Source organism: Podarcis melisellensis, assembly GCF_964234715.1.
Source record: "Podarcis melisellensis genome assembly, chromosome: 13".
In the NCBI taxonomy this organism is placed as follows: Eukaryota; Metazoa; Chordata; class Lepidosauria; order Squamata; family Lacertidae; genus Podarcis; species Podarcis melisellensis.
Window position 1 is genome coordinate 27,122,157 of NC_138545.1, and position 14,563 is coordinate 27,136,719.

The window sequence follows — 14,563 nt, forward strand, 5'->3', positions numbered from 1 at the left end:
ATATTTAATTTTAGGATTAGAAACACAAAGGTCTCTTGACTATGGCTGCTTGATTGCTTTTCAAAGTCATGTTCTGTAGGCATTGAGAGTCTAAGATTCATGAGGCAATCTCATAGATCAGTTGAATTTAAAACCAGATCACTTCTTCATGCTCAAAGCTTATTATTTAGGCTACAACTGCCAAAGGGATGTGTGAGAAGCCATGGGCATTATGCCGTAATTAGTCTCTTAAGAAAAACTTGTTTTTAAACACTGTGTTGATTAAATATCTCTTTGAGGAATAGCTCAATGAAGCACATCTCATCGGGAATGATAAGGGAAGCTGAACATTTCTTAGAACTGACCCAACATTTCTCAGAAGACATTTTTCTGAGAATTGTTTTGAACTTTTTTTTTATCACATGCTGACTATCCAGAGAGGGGTTTTAAGCAAAATTAACTGAAATGTGGTATTCTTAGAAGAAAAACTTTTCCAGTCATTAGTATGCACTAAAAATATATGCATTGCGGTGTAAACTAATGTCTAAGCAGGGTCCGTTATGGTTTCAAATTGGGTGGAGGACTGCATGTTGTGATACCTGCATTGCAAGGGGTTGAACTACATGACCTCTTCCAATTTTATGATTCTATGTTTCATTTTGCTGGTCAGAACAGTAGTCCACTGAAGTCACACTGCAGATGCTTAACAAACCCCAGTTCAACCTCCATATAGCATGAAAGGAATAACAATTAGTTCTAAGCAAGGTGCATATGCAATGTTTAGAGGTTGCATAACATGTATTTTTCAACACTTAGAAAGATTTACATTCATATTGTTCTATTTGGATCCAAATCTTTCCACAGACAGCTGAAAGTTGAGTGCATGAGAGTCCCCTGAGAATGTTCCATTCAGTTACTTCCAAGGCTTGCACTTGTTTAGTTCAGAAGAAGACCTACATCCAGTACAAAAATGATGCCTTTGTAATAGAAAAGGGCTTCATCATTCAGTTTGAAATCATGGCTTTAATAAACCCTTATATGTGCATATTTGTAAGCTACTTTCCTCAAGGCCTCCTTCACCTCTTTGTTCCTCAGACTATATATTAGAGGATTGAGGAGAGGTGTCAATATTGTGTAAAAGACAGAGAAGACTTTGTTCAGCTCTCTCAGTTGGTTGGTGTCTGGCAAAATGTACACAGCGATGATGGTGCCGTAGAAAATGGTCACCACAATGAGATGAGAAGAGCAGGTAGAGAAGGCCTTTTGCCTTCCTGTGGAGGACGGGATGTCAAGAATGGCATTAATGATGCACCCATAGGACGCTATTGTTATACTGAATGGTGGCAGTGTGCAGATGGAGGTCAGAGCAAGTGACAGAATTTTTATTTGATGTGTGTCACTGCAGGCAACATTCACTATTGGAATGAAATCACAAAAGAAATGATCAATAACACTGTAGCCGCAGAAGGTTAACTGCAGTGTAAAAATTAACAAGATCACGTTTACCACAAAACTGCCGATCCAAGAACCAACCACCAGCTGGAGGCAGATTTTGAAATTCATAAGAAATGGATAATGCAAGGGCCTGCATATTGCGACATAGCGATCGTAGGACATTGCTGTCAGGAGGTAGCACTCTGCTGCTATCAAGAAACCAAAAACCCACAATTGCACAATGCACCCATTCACCGAAACACTTTGGTTCTTGGTTAAGAAACTGGCCAGCATTCTAGGGAGGATGGTTGAACTGTAGCAGGCCTCCAAGCAAGACAGATTCCCAAGGAAGAAATACATGGGTGTGTGTAAGCTTTGATCAAGCACAACTAGTACAACAATGAGGATGTTCCCAACCATGGTCATAATGTATATAATTAGAAACAGCATGAATAGAAAAATCTGGAGTTCCTGGATGTCTCCAAAACCAAGAAGGATGAATTCTGCTATGTTGGTTTCATTTCCCTCCTCCTCTTTCTTCATGGTTTTCATCTGGTGAAATAGAAAAGATGAGGTGGGGTGTGACCATTGTTTTCTTCGTTTTGCAAGTACAAATACAAACAGGAACAATCATCAGGAGAGTCAATATTACATAAGCAAGAGCCATATTGCTGAAGTTATAATATCATTGCACAGGAGGGAATACAAGAGTCTTTTTTATTCACCAGGACCGTCTTTCTATGGATTCTTACGCATCCATGACAGAATATACAGTTTGTGGAAACAATATTAACCTTTCCCATCAATTGTAAGCAACAGCCATTAAATCACAACCTCCTAGTTGAGAGGGTTGTATACTGCCTTCAGGATCAACGGCAGTATACCCATGAATACAAGTCACAGAGAAAGGACAAGAGGAGGTGACTGTTGCACTCATATGCTGTTTGTGGGCTTCCCAGAGACATCTTGTTGGCCATTATGGGAAACTAGACACTGACTAGATAGACCTTTAATTGGATTCATCAGAGTTCTCCATATGTTACTGCGCTCTTATTTAATCCCTCTGATGCTAGCTGACAACACAGAGCTCTCACTGCTAGACCTCACCATGAGCTAAAACAGTTTGGGTAGGGGTTGGGGACACATTGAAACTTGAATTTTTAAAAATATGTTATTATTAGCAGTGTTCAAGTTATACACTGAGAAATTATGTATAGAGTATAAATGTGTGTTCAATCTTCTTGATTTGAGATAAAATAATGGTCCCTTTGTGGTCAACCTAAGATGTAAAAGAAGCAAGGTATGGGCAAGACAAGTAAATTCAAAGGTTTCAATAGGTTATCTAGGGCCATTTCTGGAAGATAGCAATGTCAGGCATTTATCATGACCAGCAAAGGGTCAATGCCCCAACAATGTCCTCATTCTTAAACAGAGCCCCCAAGGTGGTCAGAAGGTGCAAGAGAGAAACTCTTGATTTGCACACCCCACTTCAAAGCCCATTCACCAGGTTTATGGGAGGTGGGACAAGTCGTCCTCCCATTCATGCCTCCCAGGTTCTTTCTTCCCTTATGTGAGGCTCCCTTGAATTTCTTCTCCCGTGCCTTTTGGACACTCCTGCTTGCCAGTTTACCAGGTGAAGGGGACATACAGTGGCAGGATTTAGGAGCAAGTGGTAGGCATTGTTAGGAGCACATTGTGGTGGAGTGATGCATTGGATCCATCTTCCCAACACCTACTTCAGCTAATACAGATTGGGAGGAGGCAGGGCAGCTGTAAGGTTTGGGATGCACTGGCGCATTGGCAGGAGCACTGCATTGGTTCTATCATTTCACTGACACATCCCCAACCTCACTGCCACCCTACATCACTCCATCCAATCCATGTAAGCTGCAGGGGCACAAGTGTTAGGAGGATGGATCTCTGGCACAGACTCAGCTGCCCTAGTGTTTCTCCTTTTACAATTGGCCAAGTTGAAATTAAAAAAAAAGTTGCATTGTCTTGTACAGGATCATTTCCCTGTGCTCAGCAAGTCTTCCAGGTGGGCCCAAGCTACATCCTTTGTATGATCTCTGCAAAATCCTCTGCTTGTTAAGGATTAATAAGCATTCTCCACACAGGAATTGTTGTGACTGCTTTCCCACAGAATGCCTTGAAATGAAATTCTGTAAAGCTGTTTCACAAAAACACATTTTGATATTTAAAAGTGTCAGGTGTAAGCTTAGAGAAGCCCCTATTAAAATCCCAACAGAGCTCCGATTGATTGGATGTGAAAGAGGGAAAGGTCACTTCTGCCATGAACATTTGTCAAAAAAAATAATTTGTAATGGGCACAACCAAGCATGTACAAATACAGTGGTACCTCGGGTTAAGTACTTAATTCGTTCCGGAGGTCCGTTCTTAACCTGAAACTGTTCTTAACCTGAAGTACCACTTTAGCTAATGGGGCCTCCTGCTGCTGCCACGCTGCTGGAGCACGATTTCTGTTCTCATCCTGAAGCAAAGTTCTTAACCTGAAGCACTATTTCTGGGTAAGCGGAGTCTGTAACCTGAAGCGTATGTAACCTGAAGCGTACGTAACCCGAGGTACCACTGTACTGAAATGTTGAGAGAAGACACAACACTGTTTCTATACAACAGTTAAGAGACATAAAAGCACTGCCCTCTTTTGCATTTAGTCACCATAGTAGAGTTGCTTTTATATCACAATAATTGTGTATTCAGCATGTGCAGGAAATGCTATTCTGGAATCCAACACAGGAGAAAACTTCAACTACTTACCAGTGGTTTCTAATCTTTAGACAGGAACAGTATACGATTGATGTTTGCAAAGGCATTTTGCTATATTATGAAATTCACGTTCTTCAGGTAATAAGATGAAGATTTCACTGATCATACTGATGGATCAGTTACAGTGACAATGGCTGATTCTGTGTCATAGTCAGTGCTTCTTATCTAGACTGTAATTACATATGAAGAAAGCAAGAAGAAGACACTCACTGGCTAATTAACCTCTTGGGATATGCCCATGTTGGAGTGGGGATAAGTTTGAAAAAGGAGGAGGAGCATCACTAAACACTCAACTTCCAAAAAGTTCAAGAGAAACCAACATTATTTATAATAACATTAGGAAAATGTCTCAAGGGTGGGGGAGCACCCCATCTCAAGGTTGTACTTGGATGGTGAGTTTGATGAGCTTCAATCCCAAAATACAAAATAAAGCAAATAGAAAGGGAGAAGAATAAGGAAATGCATTTCAAATATTTAGTCTCTCCTGTGGTGCAATAGGTCAGTGCATCTGGCCATTAACCAGAAGGTTAGTGGTTCGAGTCCACCCAGTGACAGCTGTGGGCAGGAGTCCTGAATTGCAGTGGTTGGACTAGATGACCCTTGGAGTCCCTTCCAACTCTACAATTCTATGTTTTATTTGAAATAGCTCTATCTTAACTGAGGTGGTGAATGTAATTTAAACCTTTAAAGTTCTAAAGTGTTTGAGACCAAGACATTTGAAGTAATATGTCATACTAGTCTAGTTTCCACCCCATGAATGGTGATCTTTACATCTGACTCACCTAACTTGGTCACTCAAGATTCCCTTGGTTCAGAGGTCAGAAGCTATGGTGCTCCTTACCAGTTGCTGGATGAGGGTCTGCTGGATCTGCATATCCTCCAACCATCCCAATTTCACCGGGACACCCCAGAATTACAGAAGCCATCCCTGCTTCTGATTGGATCCCAGAATTTTTGGTCCTACATTCTCACACGTTAGCTGCCTCCTGCAGGTGTGGAGCCAAAAGATGTGCAGTTTTTTGTGCCACACTTGCCTTGTGTGCCTCCTCCTCCACAGTTTTCACTTAAAAACCAGCATACTTGTTTCACACTTCCCAGATGCAAACTGAAACACAAATATCCTTTGAAACCCACATTTTACTGAATTTTATATAGCAGTTCTTCTGTGATCTAGTGTGTAAAAAAAAAACAACACCACAAAAATATGTGCATACATATGCATGTGAGTATGTAGGCTTCGTGGTGGAGTGGAAATGACCACATTCATTTTGACCAAGCCTATATTTGCCTTGGTCACGTGAGTAATGGGACTTGGTCAATGGGGCTTGTGTGTGAGAAAGAAGGAGTAGCACTTGAGTCGGTGTGTGGAAAGGTTTAACATTGTATTTCGAGGGAATGGAGAGGGGTATGTAACTATTAAGAAGAAGTGCATGTGGAAATGATATGCTATGTTGATGGGTTATATGCATTACGCGAATGGGATGTGTTGGACACCAGAGAGCATAACGTGCTTAGGGGCAGAGCAATGGGAATGTTAGAGAGGGTGTTGCATGAATGGTATGAATATGTGATTAATTGTGTGGACATTAGGAATGGCTACAAAAAGGTATTGCAATTGATTTGTCATATGTAGCTTACAGTGTTCACCTATAATGTTCATTAGCTACAATACAGAGGGCTCTGTAACATAGCCTAAATGACTTTTGAATGTTGCCTTTCTTAGTGTGTATGAGGTTCACAAACTCCATATCATTCCTTTTTTTCTAGCTATGGAAGTCTAGTCACCTTATGCAACATCTAAAGATTTGAAGGCCAGAGTTGAATGCACATTTGCACATATGGCTGCCTGCTCTCCTCAAGGCTTCTTTCACCTCCTTGTTCCTCAGGCTGTATATGAGGGGATTGACTAGAGGTGTCAAAATAGTGTAAAAAACAGAGAATAATTTGTTCAGCTCTTTCAGTTCATTGGTATCTGGCAAAACATATACAATGATGAGAGTGCCATAGAAAATGGTCACCACAATGAGGTGAGAAGAGCAAGTAGAGAAGGCCTTTTGCCTCCCTGTGGTGGATGGAATTTGAAGAATGGCTGCAATGATGTACATGTATGATGCTAAGGTCAGAATGAATGGTGGCAGGGTAGCTATTGAAGTCAGAACAGTTGATATGAGTTTAACCCGCCGTGTGTCACTGCAGGCCAGATTAATCAATGGAGTGAAATCACAAAAGAAATGTTGAATAACATTGTGACCACAGAATGTTAGCTGCAATACAAATATAAATACTGTTGTGTCCATCACAAAGCTGCTCATCCAAGATCCAACCACCAGCAGGAGGCAAACCTTTGCATTCATATGTGTGGAATAATGCAGTGGTCGACATATTGCCAGGCAACGATCATAAGACATTGCTGCCAGGAGATAGCATTCTGTTCCTGCTAAAACCCCAAAAGTCCAGAATTGGACCAAGCAGCTATGAATAGACACACTATCATTATGTGTTAATAAACTGGCCAGCATTCTGGGGAGGATGGTTGAGCTGTAACAGGTCTCTAAGCAAGACAAATTTCCAAGGAAGAAATACATGGGTGTGTGTAAGTGCCGATCAGTCACAACTAGCCCAACAATGATCAAGTTCCCAACCATGGTCATGATGTAGATCATGAGAAAAACAATGAAGAGAAGAATTTGTAGGTCATGGAAGTCTCCAAAGCCACGAAGGATGAATTCTGTAATGATGGTCTCATTACGCCCAGCAGGTTTTTGCATCTTTTTCAGTTGAAGGGGGGAATGGAATTTGTCCAGTCAACAATTTAAAAAATTATCGCTTAAAGAAAGAAAAGAAAAAATAGGGAGGTAGTCAAGAGGAAGAAAGAATACAGTATATTTTATATTTTGCAATTTCTTAATTTAAAAGCAGAGCTTAAAATCATGAAAGTATCCATATAAGAGTATATAAAACAATGTAGGGGACTCAAGCACATATAACTGTGTAAAATCTTATGCATCAGGGAAAACCAGAGCATCGTGATACAGTAAGTCTTTACAAGATATCTGAAGCAACTGATAGCTACTGCTTTACATATGGCACATAGTACAAGGGCAAGAGCAGAAAATGTTAATTTTTTTTTGTCTCTACCCTATAATACTGTGTAGGGTGCACTGCCATGACTAGAAGTTTCCTAGATGATCTAAGTGATCTTACTGGCCCATGCAGGAGCAAGCAGTCTTTCAGGTAACGCAGTCCTGAATTCTTCAAGGCTTTCTATGTTAACAACAAGATATTGAACTGGGCCCGGTAGCTGATTGTCAGGCATTCAGTTCCTTCAACTCAAGTGCAATAGCACCAGTTGCAGCTTCTGGAACAATTCCAATGAAAGTGCCACATAAAAGAGCATTACAGTAATTGATGCATGAATCAGAGTGACCAAGGAAAGGGCATTGTTGGCATCCCACCCTAAGCAAAGAGGTCATTTGGCCCTCCAATGACAAAGGTGGATCAAGGATCATTCACAAACTACACACCAACTGTTTATTCAGATGGTGTGAAACCTTGTGTCTCTATCTTGACAAGATTCAGCTTCGGTTTGTTGGTTCTCATTCACCCAACCACTGCAGCTAGGCATCTTTGAAAACAGTCACAGCCTCTCCTGATTCAGATGTAACAGAGAAATGGAGCTGGGAATCCTCACCATACAAATGATACCATGCTATGATCTGGCAGCAGATCACTGCTCCAGCATTTCATGTCTTACCGATAATATTGTGTGTGGCTATGCAATGTTGAAGTGCTGAAGAGTATGAACAGTTGTTTTCACAAGTCAGCTGGTGAGTGTATTGTTGGAACTGCATACCAAATAAGGCAGCTTTGTATGTTCATGTGATCACTGCATTCACAGAGCCCAGAATTAACTCTGTCCCAACTGCATTAGGAGGTTAGGCTTCCCATAATTTAAGAAATACTAAAGTGACATTAGTTCCATAGGTGTACCCTTTCAGCCCCAAACTCACTGCCACCATGTCCTTCCCCCGCCACACTCAGATAAGCTGCAGTGACACCAGTGTTGGGAGGGCAGCCACCATAGCACTGTAGAAAACCATCAGCATCTACTGGTTTTTCTCCTTTCATAACTGGCCACATTAAATTAACTCACTCTGACCAGAAAAGTTATCCCTGTGCCCACCAAGCTTGAAAATTGGGCCCAAACTGCCCTATAAACTCCCTATAAGCCTTCCTACTAGGTGGCTGGTTAATAAGCATTGGTCACCCGGTAAATGAGTGGCTGATTTCACACTGAACTTGTTCCACCAAAATTCTGCAAGCCGGTTGCACTAACATTTCCCTGCTTAAAGCTGAGGGATGAAAGAAGCTCCTCTTTAATTTGTGACAGAGTTCTTGGCTGATTAGATGCAAATGAGGATATGACTCCTGACAAAAAAAGAAGTTATCTAATAAAAACAGCTGAGCATGTCACAGTAGTGTAGGCTGGAGAGAAGACAGAATGAGAGAATTAAAGGGCATGGAAGCCCTGTCCTCCTTTGCATCTGGTCACCATAGGGGACTTGTTTTTATGGCAGGCTGTTTGGAATAATCATGTATTCAGTATGTGTGGAGAAGGAACTGGCAAACCACTCCAGTATTTTGTCAAGAAAACTTCATGGACATAAAAAAGGAGAAGCTTTGAAAGTGAGAGTCTCCAAGGTTATGCTCTGGTTCATGGGGTCACGGAGGGTCAAACAGGACTAAGACGACTAAACAACAACAGTATGTGCAGAAAATTCAAAACTGGGATCTAAAGCAATAGATAACTTGGACTACTCACCTTTGATTATAAACTAGAGTCACTCTTAAGAACTGATCAGAAAAAGGTCTTTTGGTTTGTTATCAATTCCATAATTTTAAGGGATGAAATGAAGATTTCTCCAGTCATGTTGCTGGATCAGTTTCACTGACAATGGCTGATTCCCCCTCATGCTCAGAACTTCTTATCCAGAATGTAATTTCTTATGAAGAAGAAACAGGTACTTATTGGCTAATTGACCTCTTGGGATATTCTAGTGTTGTAGTGGAGTTATCTTTTGAAAAACATCACTGAGAATCTATTTGAGGAGCATCATTGCAAAATCAATTTCCAAAGAATTTCAAGTGAAGCCCAAATAATTTATGATAGATAATATTAGAGAAATTATTCAAAGGAGCCCCACGCCCTCTCCAGGATGTCCTTGGATAGTGAGTTTGTTCAGCTTCAATCCCAAAATTAAAAAAAAAGTAGAAGAGTAGAAAAATATTTATTTTTATTTGAAACAGTTGTATTTTAACTGAGATGATATTGTAATCTCAACCTTCAAAGTCCTAAAGAGTTTGCGATCAAGATTCATGAAGGAATATCTTATTCTGATCTAAGCTCCCACCCCATGGATGGTGCTCTTTCTACCTAACCCACTTAGCTTGGTCACCCAAGATTCCCTTGGCTCAGTTTGTGTTTATTTAAAAGAGCATGATCACTCTTTCATGCCTGCCATTCTCTTTATCACAAAAATATAATATTTTTAACATTTAGATGACAGCTAGCATATAGTACATCCCAAAGAGCATGTGTATGTGTATCAATGTTCTATCTGAGTGTGTGATTTATATGAGGGTGGCTATACCCATCTGGTCTTGCCTGCCTTTGTCCTGGTCATTCAAGTAATACATGAAAGGGACCTGTGACCAAGAAGGGGGGGCAGCACTTTAACCAGCTGTGCAAGAAGTGTATACATTGTATTTGTAGGAAACAGGGAGAGGGGTATGTAACTAGTAAGAATAATATATGCCAGAGTCATGTGGTATGTTGATTTATTATATGAAGAATATGGTGTGTTAGACACAGGGAAGAATTACTATTGTTATTATTATTTATACTTTTTATTTTATTAATATTATTATGGGTTAAATTTCTATACCACCCTTCATCTGAGGGCTATAGGGCAGTTTACAATATAAAAACACAAAAATACATAACATAGTTAGAAACCAAAACAAGAACATCCACCCACATGGTTTAAAAGGCCATAAATTGTTTAATTTGCCAAAGGTCTGGGAGAAGAGGAAAAATAATATTCATTCATTCATTCATTCATACCCCACCCATCTGGCTGGGTTTCCCCAGCCACTCTGGGCTGTTCACAACAGGATATTAAAAACACAATAAAACATCAAACATTAAAAACTTCCCTAAACAGGGCTGCCTTCATATGTCTTTTAAAAGTCAGGTAGTTGTTTATTTCCTTGACATCTGATGGGAAGGCATTCCACAGTGTGGGTGCCACTACCGAGAAGGCCCTCTGCTGGTTCCCTGTAACCTCACTTCTTGCAGTGAGGGAACCGCCAAAACACCCTTGGAGCTGGACCTCAGTGTCCGGGCTGAACGATGGAGGTGGAGATCCTCCTTCAGGTACACTGGGCAGAGGTCATCCAGGGCTTTAAAGGTCAGTACCAACACTTTGAATTGTGCTCAGAAAGGTACTGGGAGCCAATGTAGGTCTTTCAGTTATATGGTCTCGGCAGCCACTCCCAGTCACCAGTCTAGCTGCCAGGTTGTGAATGTTTTTGCCTGGTTCCTAAACATATGTTATGAAGGTGCCAGGGGAGCCTCCCTGGGGAGAGCATCCCGCAAGAGGGGATCCACTGCAGAAGAGGCACATTCTTGTGTTGCTGACCTCTCAAGGCACACAAAGAAGGAACTCAGAGGATGATTGCAGAGTCTGGGTTTTATACAAAATAGTCTTAAAGTGACTTAAGAAGACAAAATGCAAACAAGTAAAACCATTAAAAAGCCATAGAATTAAAAATTAATGTACAATGCAAAATGTTCTAGATGGCCATCCAAGGATACAGCAAGGAGATATCCTATCCCACAAGATGAACACCACAGTAGAGGCTAGTTTCACTACCAAAGGCCTGGGTAAAAGTAAGTATCTTAGCCTGGCACCTAAAAAACACCAATGATGGAACCAGATGCACTTCCCTGGCCAGAATATTCCACAAATGGGGGTCCACTACTGAAAAGGCCTGTAATCACATGGCCAGCCACTGCATGAAACATACAACAAATGTGACAGAGTAATGTGATTCAGGACAGTGATGATAATATTTGTAGGGATCAGATGGGATTACCATGAGGAATTATAAAATATACATCAAGCCATCGTGTCCACAATGAAAGCATTGTGTTGACTAGGTTTGATATATTGATGATAGTTTCTGATTAAATCCCATAAGATTCTACATTCATGCCCTTTCCATGCCCTTTTGCCTCTACTGTCCATCTCTCTTGCCTGAAAAGTCAGGTACACAGCCCATTTGCTTCGCCAGGCAAGCATCCTGGGCCATAAAGATAGTGGGCAAGCTTCTTGGAAGTAGCTTTCTGATATGGTAATCTTAGGATGTTAATCTTAGGGCCAGGAAACAGATCTCACATGAAGGTGGTAATGATCGTTGTCCTCCTGGCCATCCTTCTTATCATATGTATTGCTTGTTTATCACCTCCGGGGTTGCCAAATGCTCTTCTTTGTAGTTCTGTTCTTTGTTTACCCTGTGCTTAATTAGTTTTAGTAGTTTAACTTGTCCCCATGTGGGTTTGTGGAAATGCTCAGAAGAAATCTGATTGGTTCTTACGAACACTCTGTAAAAAGCTTTTTTGTGAATAAAACTACCTGGGCCAGGGGCTGCAGATGGACAAGCACAGAGAGACGATTATACACACCCTTCCCAGAGTCTTGCTGGTTCAAGCCTCTGTGTGTATTCTTATTAATCAGAGTTCAATCCTTCCTTTACTTTGCGAATGCAACAAATATTAAAAGAGGGATAGGTGGTAAGTGTGACTAAGTGTGAACATTAGGAGAAGGTATTGCAAAAAGAAAGTTGATTTGTTATATGTGATTCATGACGTCCATCTCTGATGTTCATTGGCCGAAATGTAGAGGATATTGGAAGGAGTATCCAAGGTGTTCAATACAGCCAAAACAAAAGCAGAATCCTTTTAAATGTTTTGATTTCTTGAAGAAGAAGCCCTTTCATTCCTCATTACAATTCATCTTGAAACAAACACTGACATTCAAAATAATTGAACTGGAAAGGACCAAGGAAAGTCAAGTAACTTAGAAGTTATGTATGTACAAGAAAAAATTCCAATTACCAGTTTTCATCTATATTAATTCATATATTGTGGTTCCTCTGGAAAGCTCCAAATATGATATATGAGATTCACTATTAATCTCCAGTCCAGATGGTACCCTACTGTATCCCTCCTTAGCTATACAGGGAGAATATCCCAAGTGATATTAGAATTCAACATGATCAAGCCTCCTTGTTTAGAAACACCATCATAAGATTTGAAAACAAGAGGTCAATGCACTCTTATGTGAATTACAAAATTGGCTACCTGACTTTCTCAGGGCTTCTTTCACTTCTTTGTTCCTCAAGCTGTATATGAGGGGATTGACCAAAGGTGTCAAGATGGTGTAAAAAACAGAGAACACTTTGTTCAGTTCTTTCAGTTCATTGGTATCTGGCAAAACATACACAATGGTTAGGGTGCCGTAGAAAATGGTCACCACAATGAGGTGAGCAGAGCAGGTAGAGAAGGCCTTTTGCCTTCCTGTGGCGGAGGGGATTTGAAGAATGGCAGCAATGATATACACATATGATGTTACGGTCAGAATGAATGGTGGCAGGGTAGCAAAAGAAGCCAGAATAGCTGATACCAGTTTAACTTGTCGTGCACCACTGCAGGCCAGATTAATCAATGGAGTGAAATCACAAAAGAAATGCTCAATGACATTGTGGCCACAAAAGGATAACTGTGATATAAAGAGAAATGAGGCTGTGTTTATCACAAAGCTGCCAATCCAAGATCCAGCAACAAACTGAAGGCAAATCTTGAGATTCATAAGTGTGGAGTAGTACAGGGGTCGGCAAATTGCCAAGTAGCGATCATAAGACATTGCTGCCAGGAGATAGCATTCTACAGCCGCAAAAACCGCAAAAGCCCATAACTGAAGAAAACAGCTATAAATAGAAACAGCTTGGTTCTGAGTTAAGAAACTGGCCAGCATTCTAGGGAGGATGGTTGAGCTATAACAAATCTCCAAACAAGACAAATTGCCCAAGAAGAAATACATGGGGGTACGGAGGTGCTGAACTCTCACAACTAGTACAACAATGATCAGGTTCCCAACTATAGTCATGATGTAAATAACTAGAAAAACCACAAAGAGAGGAATTTGCAGATCACGTAGGTCTCCAAAGCCATGAAGGATGAATTCTGTAATGATGGTTTCATTTCTCTCCTCTGGTTTCTGCATCCTTTTCATCAGCTTAGCAGTGCAATCTGTTTGATTAGCATTACATAAGAAGCATTATACGAGAAGGAGGCAAACAGGAAGGAATGCACTCTGATTTGATAAAAGAATTGGGCAGCTTCAGGAGGAGTCAGGAGTCAATGTTCCATAAGGCAATACACAAACAGTTCTTATCAACCCTGCAACAACAAACCCTGAAAATTTGCCACCTCTTTCAGAGTCTGAGCACACGAGAAAGTATATTCCGTTTGTTAACTCACCTTCTGCAAATATCAGTAGACAAATAGTTTCCTATCATTAATCCACTTAGAAGATGATAGGTTGAAGGTGAAAAATGAAAACAGGTATCCAGGAAAATATATCACAATTTGCTTATATGGCAAGGTGTGTTCTGTGAGTAAAAACACAAAGCTGTATGTGGTCTGTTTTGATTTTTCAAAGTCATATTCTTTAAGCATAGATATGATGTTTCCTCATACACAGACCTCTCAGGGATCAGTGCAGTGACAGTACTTGACTCTGTCCTAACACCCATGGCTTCTTATATCAGGCTTAAGAAGAATGTGAGAAGCAGCAGGCATTCATGTCCTAATTAATGTCTTAGGAAATGTTTGAGGGATTCTTTGTTTCTGAATAAGTAATAAAAAGTATTGCTTGTAAATCTCTTTGGGGAATGTCTAAGTAGACAAAACAAAGGGTTTCAAGGGAAGGCAAAAGTGTTTGATTACCAGAATTTCTCATGGGATTCCCACACCCTCCCTAGACTGCCACTGCATTTCAGCTGAAGTGAAATTCATGTGCGACCTCCTAAAAGCCCTAGTCAACAAGAATAGGGTGTATGGATGGGTATGCACACATGCCTGCAATGTCTCCTGCATGCTGCACACCCAGTGTACCAGCACGGAATGGCAATGTCTGCAGGCATTTTCTAAGTCCATTTTGTTGAACATGTTTAGACACCGCTGCGCAGTAAGGAAACATTCAAAGCAAGATGGTCAGTATGGAGCACACAGGGAAGC

General features: G+C 40.7%; 4 protein-coding genes across 4 annotated transcripts in view; 1 reads left to right on the forward strand and 3 right to left on the reverse strand.

Moving 5' to 3' along the window:
• Positions 1-14,563, forward strand: part of LOC309354855 (olfactory receptor 5AP2-like) — a gene marked incomplete at both ends in the record, with an annotated part of 215,639 nt that overhangs the window by 140,622 nt on the left and 60,454 nt on the right. The window lies entirely within an intron of this gene.
• LOC309355505 (olfactory receptor 11A1-like) lies at positions 1,003-1,965 on the reverse strand (the record flags this gene model as incomplete). Its single annotated transcript, XM_081886442.1, has 1 exon — positions 1,003-1,965. The coding sequence occupies one exon, from the start codon at positions 1,963-1,965 to the stop codon at positions 1,003-1,005; it is 963 nt and encodes a 320-aa protein (XP_081742568.1).
• LOC309356141 (olfactory receptor 11A1-like) lies at positions 5,982-6,968 on the reverse strand (the record flags this gene model as incomplete). Its single annotated transcript, XM_081887321.1, has 1 exon — positions 5,982-6,968. One exon carries the CDS (start codon positions 6,966-6,968, stop codon positions 5,982-5,984), a length of 987 nt encoding a protein of 328 aa, XP_081743447.1.
• Positions 11,120-14,003, reverse strand: LOC309355496 (olfactory receptor 6B1-like). Its single transcript, XM_081886430.1, has one exon. The coding sequence runs from the start codon at positions 13,554-13,556 to the stop codon at positions 12,567-12,569; it is 990 nt and encodes a 329-aa protein (XP_081742556.1). The 5' UTR covers positions 13,557-14,003; the 3' UTR covers positions 11,120-12,566.